The sequence below is a fragment of the Cervus canadensis genome, chromosome 6 (genome assembly GCF_019320065.1).
Source record: "Cervus canadensis isolate Bull #8, Minnesota chromosome 6, ASM1932006v1, whole genome shotgun sequence".
In the NCBI taxonomy this organism is placed as follows: Eukaryota; Metazoa; Chordata; class Mammalia; order Artiodactyla; family Cervidae; genus Cervus; species Cervus canadensis.
This window is the reverse complement of record NC_057391.1, coordinates 48864024-48878967: the sequence shown is the minus strand read 5'-3', so window position 1 is coordinate 48878967 and position 14944 is coordinate 48864024. Positions and strand designations below refer to the sequence as shown.

The 14944-nt window shown below is 42.2% G+C and overlaps 1 protein-coding gene across 2 annotated transcripts in view; it reads left to right on the top strand.

Moving 5' to 3' along the window:
* The window catches only part of LOC122443556 (myocardial zonula adherens protein), a 116274-nt gene that overhangs the window by 51812 nt on the left and 49518 nt on the right, over positions 1–14944 (top strand). Inside the window, exons 10-11 of one of the 2 annotated variants that reach the window (XM_043471848.1) lie at positions 129–234; positions 4662–8853. In XM_043471848.1, coding sequence (XP_043327783.1) covers positions 129–234; positions 4662–4715 — 160 coding nt within the window. In that variant the 3' untranslated portion in view covers positions 4716–8853. Of the gene's footprint in view, positions 1–128; positions 235–4661; positions 8854–14944 lie in introns of those variants that run through there. The other variant, XM_043471847.1, reaches the window with a different exon arrangement.

The following is a 14944-nucleotide window of genomic DNA, read 5'->3' as shown; positions in this document are numbered from 1 at the left end:
CTAGGATACATACAAAGTAGGAAGAATGCATCTTGTTCTGGGCGGTGTTTCTTTCGAGCTGTGACTTGGTGTGCTGGTGTTGCTGCGTTGGTCAAGGGTTCACTGGCTCTGTCTTCTGTCTGTGTTAGGTATCAGCAGCTGGAAGAGGCGTCAGCCAGCCTCCGGGAGAGGATCCGACACCTAGATGACATGGTGCATTGCCAGCAGAAGAAAGTCAAGCAGATGGTTGAGGAGGTAAGTCCTTGTGAAGGGTCATGGGCATGAGGTTGCTTCCAGTGGTGGGAACTCTTCAGCCCCAGAGACAGATAGGACTCTCAGCTCCGTTTTCTGTGGTTCACAGTGAACTAGCTCAGGCCACTGCTGTCTTGGCCCAAAGGAGAAGCTCCTCATATGTCCCCTTTGGACTAGTGATGATCCCTCTAAAAGAGGGCTCTCTCCAGATCAAAAGGTTACAGTTAAGAAAGCTGGGAGGCACATTTCATAAGTTCATCCCTCTATGCAGGTGGGTGCCTTCAGCTCAGGGACAAAAGGGTCCTTTTTCTCTTTAATTGTATAGTATGAAATCAAGGTACATGCTTACTAATTGTTGGACATAGTTTACTATCCTGTTTTTCTAAATGAAAAAACAGGTGAGTTGAACATTTATATTTCTCTAGGAGGAAAAAAAAATTTCTTTTAAGTTGTGTTATAGTAACCTGTCTCTCTCTTGCGGTGGTGCTCCATAGAAGAAAATCCATGCTGTGTACAACATACTATCTTTTTCTTACTCAATTAAAAAAATCAGAAACAAGAGCAATTAGTACTAACAAGGTTATAAGGATTCCCTAGGGACTCATTCTCTAACTTGGCAAAGAAAAGGTTTCGTTTTAATTAAACATTTGGTCCGCAGCAGAAAAACTGAAAAAAGCATTATATGTGCTTATATTAAGCACAACTCTGAAAAGTTATTTGTTAATGGATTATTAAAATGAAAAGTATCTATTTCTAATAATTTACACATGTGATAGACAAATAGAAGACTAAACATATATATTTTTTAAAATTAATCTCTAAAATGTTAGAGCTATGAGTGGGGCTAAAGTCAGGGAATTGTGAGGGTGGGGAGGGACACCTTTTTAAATTTTGTGTAGGATAAACACACATTAGATAAAATCCTCACCCAAATGAGAAACCCACTTACACAGTGTGATTGCCCTGGGTGGAATAGAATAGGAGAAGGGGGAGCAGGGGCTCCAATGAGGAAATCTTGATGCAGTTTCACGGTCCCTCGGCCCGGCTGGGCAGGAGCACGGCCAGCAGCAGTGATGGGCAGGTCTTGCCCCGTATCAGCACGGTAGATGTCAGGGGTGTTTCTGAAGGAAAAGCATCACTTTGTCACAGTTAGCATCTCAGGAACCATGGCAGTCAGACTGTGGCTTTTCTGCTTCTGACTTCACACTCATGGTGTCTGGGGCCAGCTGCCCCTCATTTCCCCAAGGGGCTCCTTGGGTGTGGCATTTCTCCCGACTCACCACAGGGTACTGTCTGCAGTGTTTCCCTGTCTAATATTAGAGAACGGGTGAACAAAGCCTCATGTGCATTGGCTTCTGATTCAGTTTTCATCTGTAAGGGTTTAAAGATTGGTCTTTTTTAAAAAATAATTTTATTTGTTTTTTGGCTGCACTGGATCTTCGTTGCTCTGGGCTTCTATGGGGCTTCTCTAGTTGCAGTGCGTGGGCTTCTCATTGTGGTGGCTTCTCTTGTTGTGGAGCGTGGGCTCTGGGGTGCATGGGCTTCAGTAATTGTGGCATGAGGGCTTAGTAGTGCGATTCCTGGGTTCTTGAGCACAGGCTCAGTAGTTGTGGCACACAGACTTAGTTGCCCTGAGATCTTCCCCAACCAGGGATTGAACCTGTGTCTTCTGCATTGGCAGGTGTATTCTTTACCACTGACCACTGGAAGCCCTGATTGGTCTTTTTAAAAAGACATTTCCAAGTTTAGAATTCTAAGTTACTTCTGTAATCTAATAAACATACCGATTTGAAAGGAGTAGGGGAATAATTAGGGCTTCCCAGGTGGTGCTAGTGGTAAAGGACGTGCCTGCCAATGCAGGGAGACATAAGAGATGGGGGTTCGATCCCTGGGTCTGGAAGATCTCCTGGAGGAGGGCATGGCAACCCACTCCAGTATTCTTGCCTGGAAATCCCATGGACAGAGGAGCCTAGCAGGCTGCAGTTCATAGGGTCGCGAAGAGACACAACTGAAATGACTTAGCACGGCCCAGGGGAGTATTTACATATACAAATAAGGAAGCATCTAAAGATCACTGTCCACATCTTGCTTTAGTGTCTCTGATGTAATATCTCCCAAATATAGCTGTTCTAAGTGCTGGTGATGTGGTCTGAAAGACCCAGCCATTGAAGTGAAATCGCAGGCTGAAATTTAGGATGGCATCATCAGAGGCCAGCTGGGGCCAGCTGGGTTTCAACAGTTAGATGGAGACAAAGAGAGCTTTAATTCTAAATTTAAACTAAAAATTACTTCTATCAGGTAATAAGAATTAAGGTGTTTGTCCTGTACACCGTGTTAATTCATACAACAGGAGGATGGTTTAAAATCTCAATCGCTGTAGCCAATGCTAACTTTTTTTAAACGTTAGGAACATGGAAAAGGGACAAATGCGCACACAGAGGTGTCCCGGATGAGGTTGGAGAGTACTAGAACTCCAGTAATCCAGGGGATGGTTGAAGGACTTGGACAGGAGATGGCCACGGGGAGACGAGAGAAGGGAGTTCACAGCTTAGGAAAACTGTCATGGAGAAGAGGGAATATATTTTCGTTTGTGTTGCAATGCAAAGCCAGATTGGAGCCACTGGGTGGCACTTGCAAAGAGGCACATTTCAACTTTCTGTTCAACATAAAGGAAACATTTGTAGTGCTGGCTGCACTGAAAGATATTTAGCCCTTAATCAGGTATGCATCTATGAGGAGAGAAGACGAAATAGAAACTGTTTATATAAAGGATTCTCTATTGTTTACTAGGCTGTGCTATTGGTAGGATCTCAGCCTTTTCACTGCTTTGCATAATGAATGAAATCAGCAAAGATATACTAAATTTGGACCAAATTTTGAAAAATCTAGATGGCTGAATTAGTCATTTGGACCAAATTTTGAAAAATTTAGATGGCTGAATTAGTCATGTGGAGTCCTCAACTCTGGCTTGAGAAGAGAAGTGACTTTCTATCTGTGAACTCCAGCCACCCAGACATGGAGGCAAATTTGACTGGAAGATAGAGGCAACCTTTACGTGTCACCAGTGTTAAGGACAGTTTTCCCTCTCTTCCGTGAAGTCTGAAAGCCTGTCCCTATGATGGCTTCATACTCAACAGGGGTAGGAATCCAGTCCTCATCCATTATTGCTGTCATCTGAGTCATAATGTCTGTGAAGAAAGTTAGTTTATTAAAATGATAGGCTTCCTTCTTCTTTCAAAACATCTAGGTATTATTACTGAGGTTCTTTGAATCCAGACATGTTAAGTAGTATATTCACTTCCACTCCAGTGGAGTGTAATTTCTTAATAATATACTAAATAAAAATTAATCAATCTTGGTATTGCCATCCTTAGCTCAATAATGATTTTTCATTGTGTGGGACAGTACACTTCCACAGGGATTTGTGCATGTAATAGGGGGCCCTTTTGAAATGAAGGATTAATACATATCTTATAGGGTCAAGTTCACTGAGAAAAGATATAGAGTATCTTGTGTGAAGTGTGAGAGCAGGTACCTCCACTTAGCTAGATCGTTGTACTCAATTAAGTCTCCTTGTGTGTTGTTTATCAGGGATTGGTCATCTCCCTCCCACCACTAGTTCTTCTGACTAGTTCTGGATCTGACAAATAGACACACACACACACGCCCAAATATGCCCCTTTTAGACTTTTAAGAGTTTTCCGGAATATACAGAGGCACTGAAAAAAAATAACAGTCATGAGGAAACTCACTCATCCATCCATTTACCAGATCCCTGCCTGCACTTTCTCTTTGCTGGGGCTGGGCACCAGTAAGGGGCGAGACAGATAGTGGCTCTGCCCTCATGGATCTTACTCTCTGGTGTTAGCTGAGTTCCAGTCATCCTTGCTCTTGGGCTTCATTCTTCTGTTGCCAAGCTGTCTTGGGACTGGGTCTTTTGTCTCAAATCAGGTAGAGTTCTTTAGCTTGCTGCTGAAGGACACAGGAGATCAGGGATGAGCACGCGGCTGCAAGAAACCTACAGCTCGAGCAGTGAACACCTGACCTATCTTTAAATATCTTCAGTCAACAGGGCCTTGACACCTCTTTCCCTGCTCTCATCAAGGTCCAGTCCCGTGCCAATCAAAGCAGCTTTCTGCCCAGGGGAAAATTATCTGGAGGAAAGCTATTTAAAAAATTTAAGTTCTCTCTGCTCTGAGAATCTACCCTTTTAAATGGATCCACCATTTGTGAGCACACAGTTTATTTTAAAATTCTTGTGTGGTGTGGTGTGCTGAAATGTACAATGCAAAACACGTTTTCGCCAAGTACCCTGTGTTTAGAGGATTCAGAGTGCTCTCCCTCACTGATAATTAGCCACCTGGGGGAAGGGGAAAGGAGCCACGGCCATGAGCCCACAACCCTAACCCGCTCAATTGCCCTGTTTCCAGATCATGTCCCACGAGCTCTTCTCCAGATTTAGTCTCCGGCTCTTTGGAAGATGACAAAATGGTAGCCTGCTCTGGGTTGGAAGCAGTTGCTTTCATTGTTCGTGGTTAGAAGAACACTGTATTCTCGCTGCTGGGAAGAGGTGGTGTGTATATGTGATGAGCTGATGAACAAAACACGAAGGACATGCTATGGAAAGGAAAATGTGATGACGTAGGGCTCTTATTTGTGGAAACACCCACATTCTGTAACTTCAGCTTCTATGGCCTGACACCACACAGTCAAGAGAACTCCAAGAACCATAGAGTATTTCTAGCAATGTGGGTTCCTAGACATCAAAGAAGGAACTGTGGTGAAAGATAGTACTAAAATATAATTTAAAAGTGCCAGGTGGAGGCTGGTCCTAAGATCTTGGAGACTGAAGCCTTATTTATGGAAAAGCTCTCAAGGACACCTGCCAAGGAGATGGGAAGCAGGCTCGAAGAACCTCAGTGCTCCGGGAGGAAGTGTTCCCCACCTGATCACACCCCAGGAAATACAGAAGCAGCCAAGTGTCTCTGTCGTTTGATTATATTTGTATGTAAGAAGTGGCCCTGAGGATGTCATAGTGCTGAATCAAGATACAACACTAATCAACTTAGCACTCTCCTTGTTTAAGTACATTTGGTTTGCTTCTATCACTGTGAATACACAGCTCAACTCACTTCATTAAAAGAAGTATATCTGATGAAAAGAGAAATGTATTTGGCTGAAATGTCCATAACATCTTATGGGAAAACCTGAACAAACTTTTTGACCCACCCAATATATTGACATGAAATATACTTCATGCATGCTATATTTTTATAGAGGCCTTGAGACAGCCACAGGCCCTGGTATCTCAACTAAATAGTGTTGCTGAGAATTGTAATAGCAACAGTGGTAATAATAGTCAGTGGGTGGTATTAGCCTAGTGCTGGAGTGAGTTCATCAAGGGGGTGGGTGTCACTTAGACGTTGGGTAGTTTTTTCCACTCCATCCACTTCTCTGTGGCCAAGTGGGCAGGTAAATGCTTTCTTGTCAGTAGCTGGCTTTGGTCTTTCGTTTAGATGTTTCTGTGCAGCAGAAAGGGAGCACATGGATAACTTTGCACGTGAGTAGTGAACTGGTGATGTAGTTTTACTCCCCGCCAGTGTTCTGTTTGAATGTAGATCCCCAGATACTCTGCTGGGTTTCCCAACTTCCACCAGGGAACTTGGCGTCAGATCTGAGAATCGCTCATCTAGATATCACTCTAGCATAGGGACCTACGTTGTTTCTAGAGATTCCATTACTGCCCTCGTGTTTTTCAAAGTCTGTGGAAAAGTTACTGGCATTTGTTCTAGTGGAGTAGACTCGCTACTCAGCTTCAAAGAATGAAATAATATCAAACCAGGGAATGTAATGACTTCTAGAGAAAGTGGGGCACCCATGTGGGCCTCCTTCCTAGGACTGTGTGCTCTTGCCTGCCCTGGGAGTTTCTTCCCTCTTCTGGGCCATGGGTAGTGTCCTGGGGCCAGATGAGCCTTCTGCTGTGGGGCAGAGAGTGAGTGAGGGGCTGAGACTGTCTGCAAAGACCCTAAGAGTACCTCTGAAATTTCGCCTTCCCTAGATGCCCCATGCACCTCCGCCTTGGCCTGATGCTGGTTCCTGGGCTGGTTGGGGACCTCCTCAGATCTGGGTCCCCTGCCTTGCAGGACCTCCCTCCATCTGCTCCTCCTTGCCTTTGCCCATGTCCCTCAGTTCACCACTCCTGCCAGGACAGCGATATAGTGTGAACTTGACTTACTACATCAAACGTGAGTTAGGTGCTCAAACCCTGCCCCACCCCCACTCACACTACCGCCCCATCCCCAACCCTTAATTGGATCCTAAGCCTTGGACTCTTTTTTAAGGCTATACTTTTGTCCTAGGGCCACTCACTCTCCTACCCAAAGGAGACACTACTCACAAGCTGAATTTACGGTAGTTGAAAATGTTACAGTTTTCAGTTCTGGTGTTTAATACTGCATTAGCCACTTCTTGATTTAAAAATCTTAGATGCTTGATCTAAAATGTGAAGGTTTTAGAAGGTGTCAGAAAGCTCACACAGATGTAAACTTTTTTTTCTATGCATTATGGAAACATTGCAGGTTCATTGTATTGCTGGTACTGGTTAATGTATTCACGATTTGACCTGTCCTTTCAAGGGAGAAGGTCTTTTCTTTGTAAATGTCACTAAACCCACGTTCCGTTTGTTGAAATCATTTCTGATTGGCTCAGATAGATTTCTCAGAGACTTGGGAGCTCACATTCTGTCCGTAGTAGTTTCTGTGACTGCTTCTCATCCAAGTAACTCTCAGAGAGTGGGTGTTTATCGTGTTGCATGGCTGTGCATCTAGACCTCCATGCCACGTTAACTCTCTGTGGGCGGTATTGTTAGCACCATTTTTTAGTACAGGAAGCTGAAGCTTAGTCTTAAAAAAATAAGTTGCCAGCAGCTTCTCCACAAGTGATGACGGTGCTAGGTCTACACCCAGATTTTTGACTCCAAAGCTAGCCTCGTTCTTTGCTTCTTATTTTTTAGCAGTTGGAAAAAATTATAATTTTTTTTTGTTTGGCCTCACTGCACAGCATGTGGGATCTTAGTTCCCTAGCCAGGGATTGAACCTGTGCCACCTGCATTGGAAATGTGGAGCCTTAATCACTGGACCACCAGGGAAGTCCCTGGAAAAATTTTTAAATATGGAGAATAATAAAAATAAAACCCATGTACTCTCTTCTGGAATTGAAAGATATTAACATTTTGGCATATTTTGTATTTTTTTCTAAATAAAGAACTTTAAAGAAGTTCTCATTTTACTCCTCCCATTTTGAATCTTTGTCCTTCTTACCCTCCACCCAATCCTGCCCCAAGGCTTCCTTCAGAGGCAACTGGCCTCTACCCAGACCATGTTTCTCTGCTTTTATTACACATACATATGTTTATTGTCAATATATAGCTTAGTTTCTGTGTTTAAAAAGGTATGCAGGGAGTTTCCTGGTGGCCTAGTAGTTAGGATTTGGTGCTTTCGTCACAGGGGCCTGGGTCTAACCCCTGGTCAGGGAACCATCCCACATGCTGTGTTGTGTGGACAAAATACAAATAAATAATAAAACTGTGTAACATTTTATATATAGTGTATAAATAAATTTCATTGTATTTATTTTTAAACTTACTCTTTTCCCCAATTTTGTTTTTGGTGTTGTTCCATATACTAGATCTTAATTATTCATTTTGATGGCTCTCTAATATTCCACTATCTGAATATATTATAATGTATCCTCTTGATAGACATTTAGCTTGTTTCCAATTTTTTATTCTTGTGCAAACAATACTGTACATGTGTCTATGCTTATCGAGGGAATAAACTTAGAGGAGGAATTGCTGGGGATGGGTTGGGACAGTCTCACTGCTGTCACTCTACAAAGTGCACATAGACTTCTACCCGTCATGTGTAAGGGCAGATTTCCCCACATCCTCATCACCTCTTAGACTATAATTTTAGCCAGTTGTGAAATAATATTTCTTTGGCTTAGTTTTAATTCGCATCAGCCTGGTAGCTGCTCATTACAACTAGAGAAATTGACCCTAAACTTCTTAGCAGTCAGGCTCCCATTATAAATTGGTTGTTCACATCTTTTGTTCATTTTTCTGTTTGGTGTTTCTTTTTTCCTGCTAATTTGTAGGAATTCTGTGTATTGCCAATATTAGTTGTTTATCAAAAAATATTTGCATGCTATTATCTTTTCCCAGTTCGTGGTTTTTGGTTGTTTATGGGGTTTTGTATAATATACACATTTAAAAATTTTTGTTATGAAATTATCGATCTTTTTGTGCTGTGTTGTGCGTCTTGTTTGTCATAAGTTTTAGAGTTTTGTTTTTCATTTTTAGGTCTGTAATCACCACCCTCCCCCCCTACCCCCCACATTGTTGCCTACCGTGCTTCCTTACTCTGTTTTTCTCCATAGCACTTTATCATCTTGTGATATACCTACACTTACCTGTTTTGCTTGTTTATGTATTGTCTCTTTCTCTCCACTGGAATGTAAGTTCTCTGAGGGCAGTGGTTTTTGTCTGTTTCATTCATGTCTGTATCCTCAACACTTGGAATAGTCAGACATGTAGCAAGTGCTCAATAAATTTTATTGAACAAATAAAGAGTAATCCGTATGGAATTTATTTTTTGTGTATGTAATATGAATAGAAATTTCACCTTTTATTCCCTTATGGAAGGCTTGTTTCTCTGACACCATTCATTGAATAGTGCATCCTTCTGCCCCTGATTTTTTTCACTCGGCCTTTATCGAGCTGAAGTAATTTCCTCTGCGCCACTGCCATATATTCCTGTTCCCTGCCTCTGTGCCGAAGTTTGCAGGAAAGTCAGCCCCCCACACGCAGCAGTGGGGGTGGGGGTGCTAGGCCCTGTTTATGGAGAGCGCTCTTCTGATGGGTCAGCCAGTAAACATTTAAGAAGCACCTTTTATGAACTAAATGCAAAGACAGACCTGAGTCCTCAAAGTCCTCAAAGGATTTTCTGGTTGACATTAAAGCTGTTATAACTCAAGGCAGAATGTAAGGGTTGAGCAGGCAATGAGCTGTGTGCTGAGGACATAGAAATTGGAGAATACTGTGGTTAAATTTGTAGGCGTCAAGTAAATTAAATGTCTTTGCATCTTGCCTCTGCTGCTCACTGGGCTTTATATCTTGAGCAATTTACTTATCTTCTCCCACATTTAATTTCCTTATCAAAAAATGTGAGTGATGATAATAATACCTGCTTCAGGGGTTGTTGATGGAAAGAATGTACACTAAGGGCGTAGGTCAGTGCCTGCAAATACTCACTAATTCTAGTGTGCATGGAGAAACTTTAGGGAGGAGGTGATATTTGACTGGGTCTTGCAGCATGGGTTAGATTTTTCTAGGCAGGGATTGTGTAGGTGGAAAAGGATGTGCCAGACTAGACATAGAATTAATTAAAAGCACAAACATGAAGGCCAGAAAGTATAGGGTGAGTTCAGCAAGCAATATCCCGGTTTGAGTGCACTGTAATGATGACAGGGAGTAATGATGAAGAGACTGGAAATGTAGGTTGAGCCTAACTGTGGTGGAGTAGCAGCAACAACCTGAGAAAACATCCTTTATTTCTCAGCTCCGAATTCCTCAATGGCTCCCCATTGCCAATGCCTCTGGCGGGGGTTTCTTGAAGAATCAGAGAGAAGAGGGGCAGGAAGGGCAGCTCAGAGGCTCCCTGGAGAGTTCTGGTCAGTGCAGGTGAGGGTCCATGTTCCAGGGCATCTGAACTTTAGGAACATGTGTTTGTGTGATGTGCACATGCTTGTGTGTGTGTGTGTTTAATTGAAGCCTCCTGTATTCTTTGTTTTGTTTTGTCTTAGAATTGACACAATTAGTAAATTTTTATTTTTTAAAAAAGTTTTATTGGAATATAGTTGATTTACAATGTTGTGTTAGTTTCAGGTAGACAGCAAAGTGAATCAGTTATACATCTACATATATCCCCTCTTTTTAAGATTCTTTTCCCATATAGGTCATTACAGAGTATTGAGTAGAGTTCTCTGTGCTATACAGTAGGTCCTTATTAGATATCTATTTTATATATAGTAGTGCACATCTATCAATAGGAACCTTTTTAAACTACTGTTTTTTGTTTTTTTAGCATCAGCTTTGTGTCAGGTGTGGAGCTGGGTGCCTCTGTATACAGGCCTACCTCAGAGATACAGAAGGCTCGGCTCCAGACCACTGTAACAAAGCAAATATTACAGAAAAGTGAACCACATGAACATTTTGGTTTCCCAGTGCATATAAAAGTTATGTTTATACTGTAGTCTATTAAGTGTACAATAGCATTATGTATAAAAAGTGTATAGACCTTAATTACAAATACTTTATTGCTAAAAACTGGTCACTAACCATCATCTGGGGCTTCCCTGGTGTGGCTCAGTGGTAAAGAACCTGCCTGCCAATGCAGAAGATGTGGGTTCCATCCCTGAGTTGGGAAGATCCCCTGGAGAAGGAAATAGCAACCAACTCCAGTATTCTTGCCTGGAGAATCCCCATGGACAGAGGAGCCTGGTGGGCTACAGTCCACGGGGTCTCAAATAGTCGGACATGACTAAGCGACTAGACAACAACAGAAGCATCATGTGAACCTTCAGTGAGTTGTAATCTTTTTGTTGCCGGTGGAGGATTTAAAATATTATAAAATATTGTAAGAATTATCAGAATGTGACACAGAAATACAAGGTGAGCAAATACTGTTGGAAAAATGGTGCTGACAGACTTGCTCAATACAGGGTTGCCACAAACCTTCAATTTGGGAGCAATGCGGTATGTGTGAATCACCATAAGCGAAGTGCAGTAAAACGAGTTACGCCTGTACATCCTCTGATTGTTCAGCCTGAAACATTTCCCTCCCTGGGTATTCCTGTTCAGTGTATGGTCTTTTGTCTCTGATACTGCGTCCATCCAGGGAAGCTTGGAGGACCCTCCTTCCTGCTTTCCCACCTCACCTTCCTCTAAACTCACGGAGGAGAAAAGAGTAGCCTTAAGACGTAGGGCCCCAGCAAACCGTTTGTAAAAGAAGGTATTGCCTGCCAGTGTTCTTCCCTGCCTGGCCTAATTTGCAGGCAGCACTGCCGAGATAGGCTGTCATCACAGGGAGGACGGGGCCACCCTCTGGACCTCAGGCTGGTGTGAACAGAAGAGCCCAGGCCTTGTCATCAGAGAGACGTGGGTTTAGGTCTCAGCCCTGCCAGCATCAAGCTCTTGGGTGACCAACTGTCCTGGTTTGCCTGCAAATGAGAAGGTTCCTGACACATGAGACTAAAACCTAGGAAGTTCCAGGCCAGCTGGGACGGGCTGGTCCCCTCTTGGTCCCGTGGTCTGAACCTTCCCCTCACCCCATTGGCAGATGGCCGGTGCATCCCGTCTCTGGGTAGGAGGGGAACCAAACATTGCTTGCCTGCTCCCCTGTTGTGCTAACTTGTGCACTTCTTTCTCCATGCGCTGGTTCCCTGCAAGTGGAGACCAGGTCTCCCTGGCTCATGGCTGTGCTCCTGGAATCTAGCACTGGGTCATGGCTGATGCTGAGGAGTGAATGAACAGTGAAACTGTAGGAACCCCAGTTCCTTCATCTATGGGGGTAATGACTCTGAGGGTTGTTTCTGAGAATAATGTGCTAAACCAGCAAAAGCCCTGGTGCCCAGTATCCTCTTTTTCTTCCTTGCCAGTGGATGCCCGCAGATTGGGATGCCAGTTTATCCCCCCTTCACTGATGTTTGTATAGTCCAGTTATGCGTGGGTACCAAGGAGATTTAGGGGGCTGGTTCTTCTTCAGTAGAAGTGGGGTGATCTTTAATATAAGATAGAAATCAAACCAAATTAGATTACTTTACCGCAGAAGCCAGTTTCAACTGATCCTTTAGAATAGTATAGTTCTATGATTATATATTACTTCAAACTTAATAGAAAAAAATTGATTAAAATGTGTGCCCTGTTCATATCTGGCCTGGCTGAATGCCACAAGACACATTAATTGAAAATGAATTTCTCCAAACCCAATCAAACATCATGAAGATGAAAAATGTACCTTTTTCCCTCCGTTCCTTCATTGATTTTTCATTTTCCCCACTCAGAGCTTCATTTAGCAATTTTTCAGTTTCGTTTTGTTGTGGCCTTAATTCATCCCTCCGCTCCCCCCAAAATGAGATAATGTCCCATTTTCCTTGTCCTTTTTAAACTGTCCTTTCATGCTGCATTAGTGCAGGGCAGATCCTTGTCTTGTCATAGGTCCCTGTGTTGTATCATTTTTTAAGAAAAGAAGGTAACTTTATTTTAAAATTCTTTCTGTGGTGGTTTTTACCAAAGGGAATGCACTTTAAAAAATACACAACTATGAAATTACACTGTTACAGCACTTATAAAATACAATTAGGAGAAACTGTAGCAAAAAAAAAAAAAAAAAAACCTTTTCAGAGGAAGAGTATTAGATATCAGTTGTTCTCAGTTTTCATGGTGAGGTGTTTGGGCATCAGACATGATTCCTATTTTGTTGAGGGAAATGGAGAAAACTTTTTGCCAGACCACAGCAAGTTGAGCTGAAAACTAGGCTGGGTTAGGACAAGAGGGAGCAAAGAGAGGTGATAAAAACCCCTGGTGAGTTCTAGAAAATTCTTGCCTGTCCTATGCCAGCCGTAACGCAGTCAGTCCACTGGTCTCTGGGTAACTGGGGGTTCACTGTGAGTAACAATAATAGGGATCTTCAATGTATTTTTCTGTCAGATTTTCAAATAATTGAACAGCATGCATTTCCCATGAAAAGTCAAGAAAGACTCACATTCAAGTATCCTGTTGCTTCTCTTTGACCTAGAATTCAGAACTCCGGTTCTCTCATTTTGGCTAGAGGCTTTGATTGGCAGGTATCCATTTTTGGTATATTTTCAATGGGAAAATGACTTCTTTCTTTACCAAGGTGGTTTAAAGTAGAAAGTCTTTTTATTTGTTTGTTTTATAACTTGCTTTGTTTTTAACATCTTTCATGTCAAATTAGGGTTCTATACCATTAATCTTAATGGCTTTATGGGTCCATTAGGAAGAGTAACAGAGAGAGGTATCGGTGATAGAGGTTTGGAAACTTTTTATTAATGTGTTGAGTTTCATGATAAACACACATACAAATACCAACCATCACACTGACTTTGAATAAAAGTGTTTGGTTTACTTTACTTGGCTATTCTTAAAATTAGAATGAAAACAAAACAAATTTCAGAGAAAATAAACAATACTATCATAAACTTAGGTTGGATTAAAAAAATGTAATTTCCTTACTCTTACAAGATTTTAGACAATTTAATTCAATGTGACAGTTTTAATGTACCTTCTAATATCATGCCCTGTTTCAATGTGTCTCTTGTTTTATGAAAGGCATTTGCAGATATATGTATATTGTCATTTTCCAGCTGGTAAGAGAAAACACTTTAAAGCATAATTTCTTAAAAAAAAAGTATCAAGTGCTATCTAGTATTTAATACTTATTTGCTGCTGTATTTCTTATATTCATTCATTTCTCTCCACATTGCCAACCTCTGTACTGAGTTATGTTTCATGAGTCTTGCACAGTCGGGTACTATTCACATCCTTTTAATTATAGGCTATATCACATTCTGACATCTAACACGAAATGACCCGTGTCTTTCGTGTCTGTCACCAATGTGAAAAAATTCCAGGAAGCTGACAAGCCTTGCAACCTCCGGGGGTTGTTGTGAATCCATAAGAGGACCTTACTGAGTTTTTATATAATTTCATTTTAGTGTGGTTGACATACAAGGTCTTCTTTGAAAGAAATCAGGAGGGATCCTTTCACTATAGGAATCTGTTTCCAAAGCAGTTTATAAAAATGTGTGGATGGATAGCAGTGATTTCACCTCCTAAGAGAACTGCTCTTTCATATAAGATAATCGGTACACTAAACATCCGTACCGCGTGGGCTTGCTGTCTGGTGCAAGGGGAAGATCTAAACAGACCGTGGTAGTGGCAGTGATGGTTCGTGCTAGGGGTTTGCTTGAAGGGCTGAAATGAACAGAGACAGATGTAGAGGCAACCTGAAGGACTTGGCAAGAGCTAGCCTGGGAGGTGACTGTGGAGTACTTCCTGCCAGCAATTTTCCTGGTAGAGGAGGGGATGAAGGGTGGGAGGCCATGCCTGGTGAAGGCACCAGCTGGGGCAGAGGTCCCACTGTGTTCACAGCACACTCAGAGGATGGAGTGGCTTCTTCATAGGGTTCATTGTGGGCCAGAGCTGGCATGAAAGGAAACTGGGGAGATAAAGTGGGACCACAGCAGAAGCATCTCATGTCCACACTAGGGAACTGGAACATTAGACCGCGTGGGAGGGTGGTTCTGTTTTGTTACTGTTTTCTTTTATGAAAGTGTAGTTTATTTACAATGTTGTGTTAGATTTAGGTGTCCAGCAATGTGATTTGGTTATATATAACCAATTCTTTTCTATTATAGGTTATTACAAGATGTTGAGGATAGTTCCCTGTGCTATACAGTAGGCCCTTGTTGGTTATCTGTTTTATATATGGTAGTGTGTGTGTGAATCCCAAACTCCTAATTTGTCCCTCCCCCTTAGAAGCTTGGGAGGATTTCTGAGTAAGAGAGCATCTCTGAAGTAGAGCCTAGAAGTGGACTTGGTCCAGGTGACTCCAGTTATAGTTGAAAGGGATTG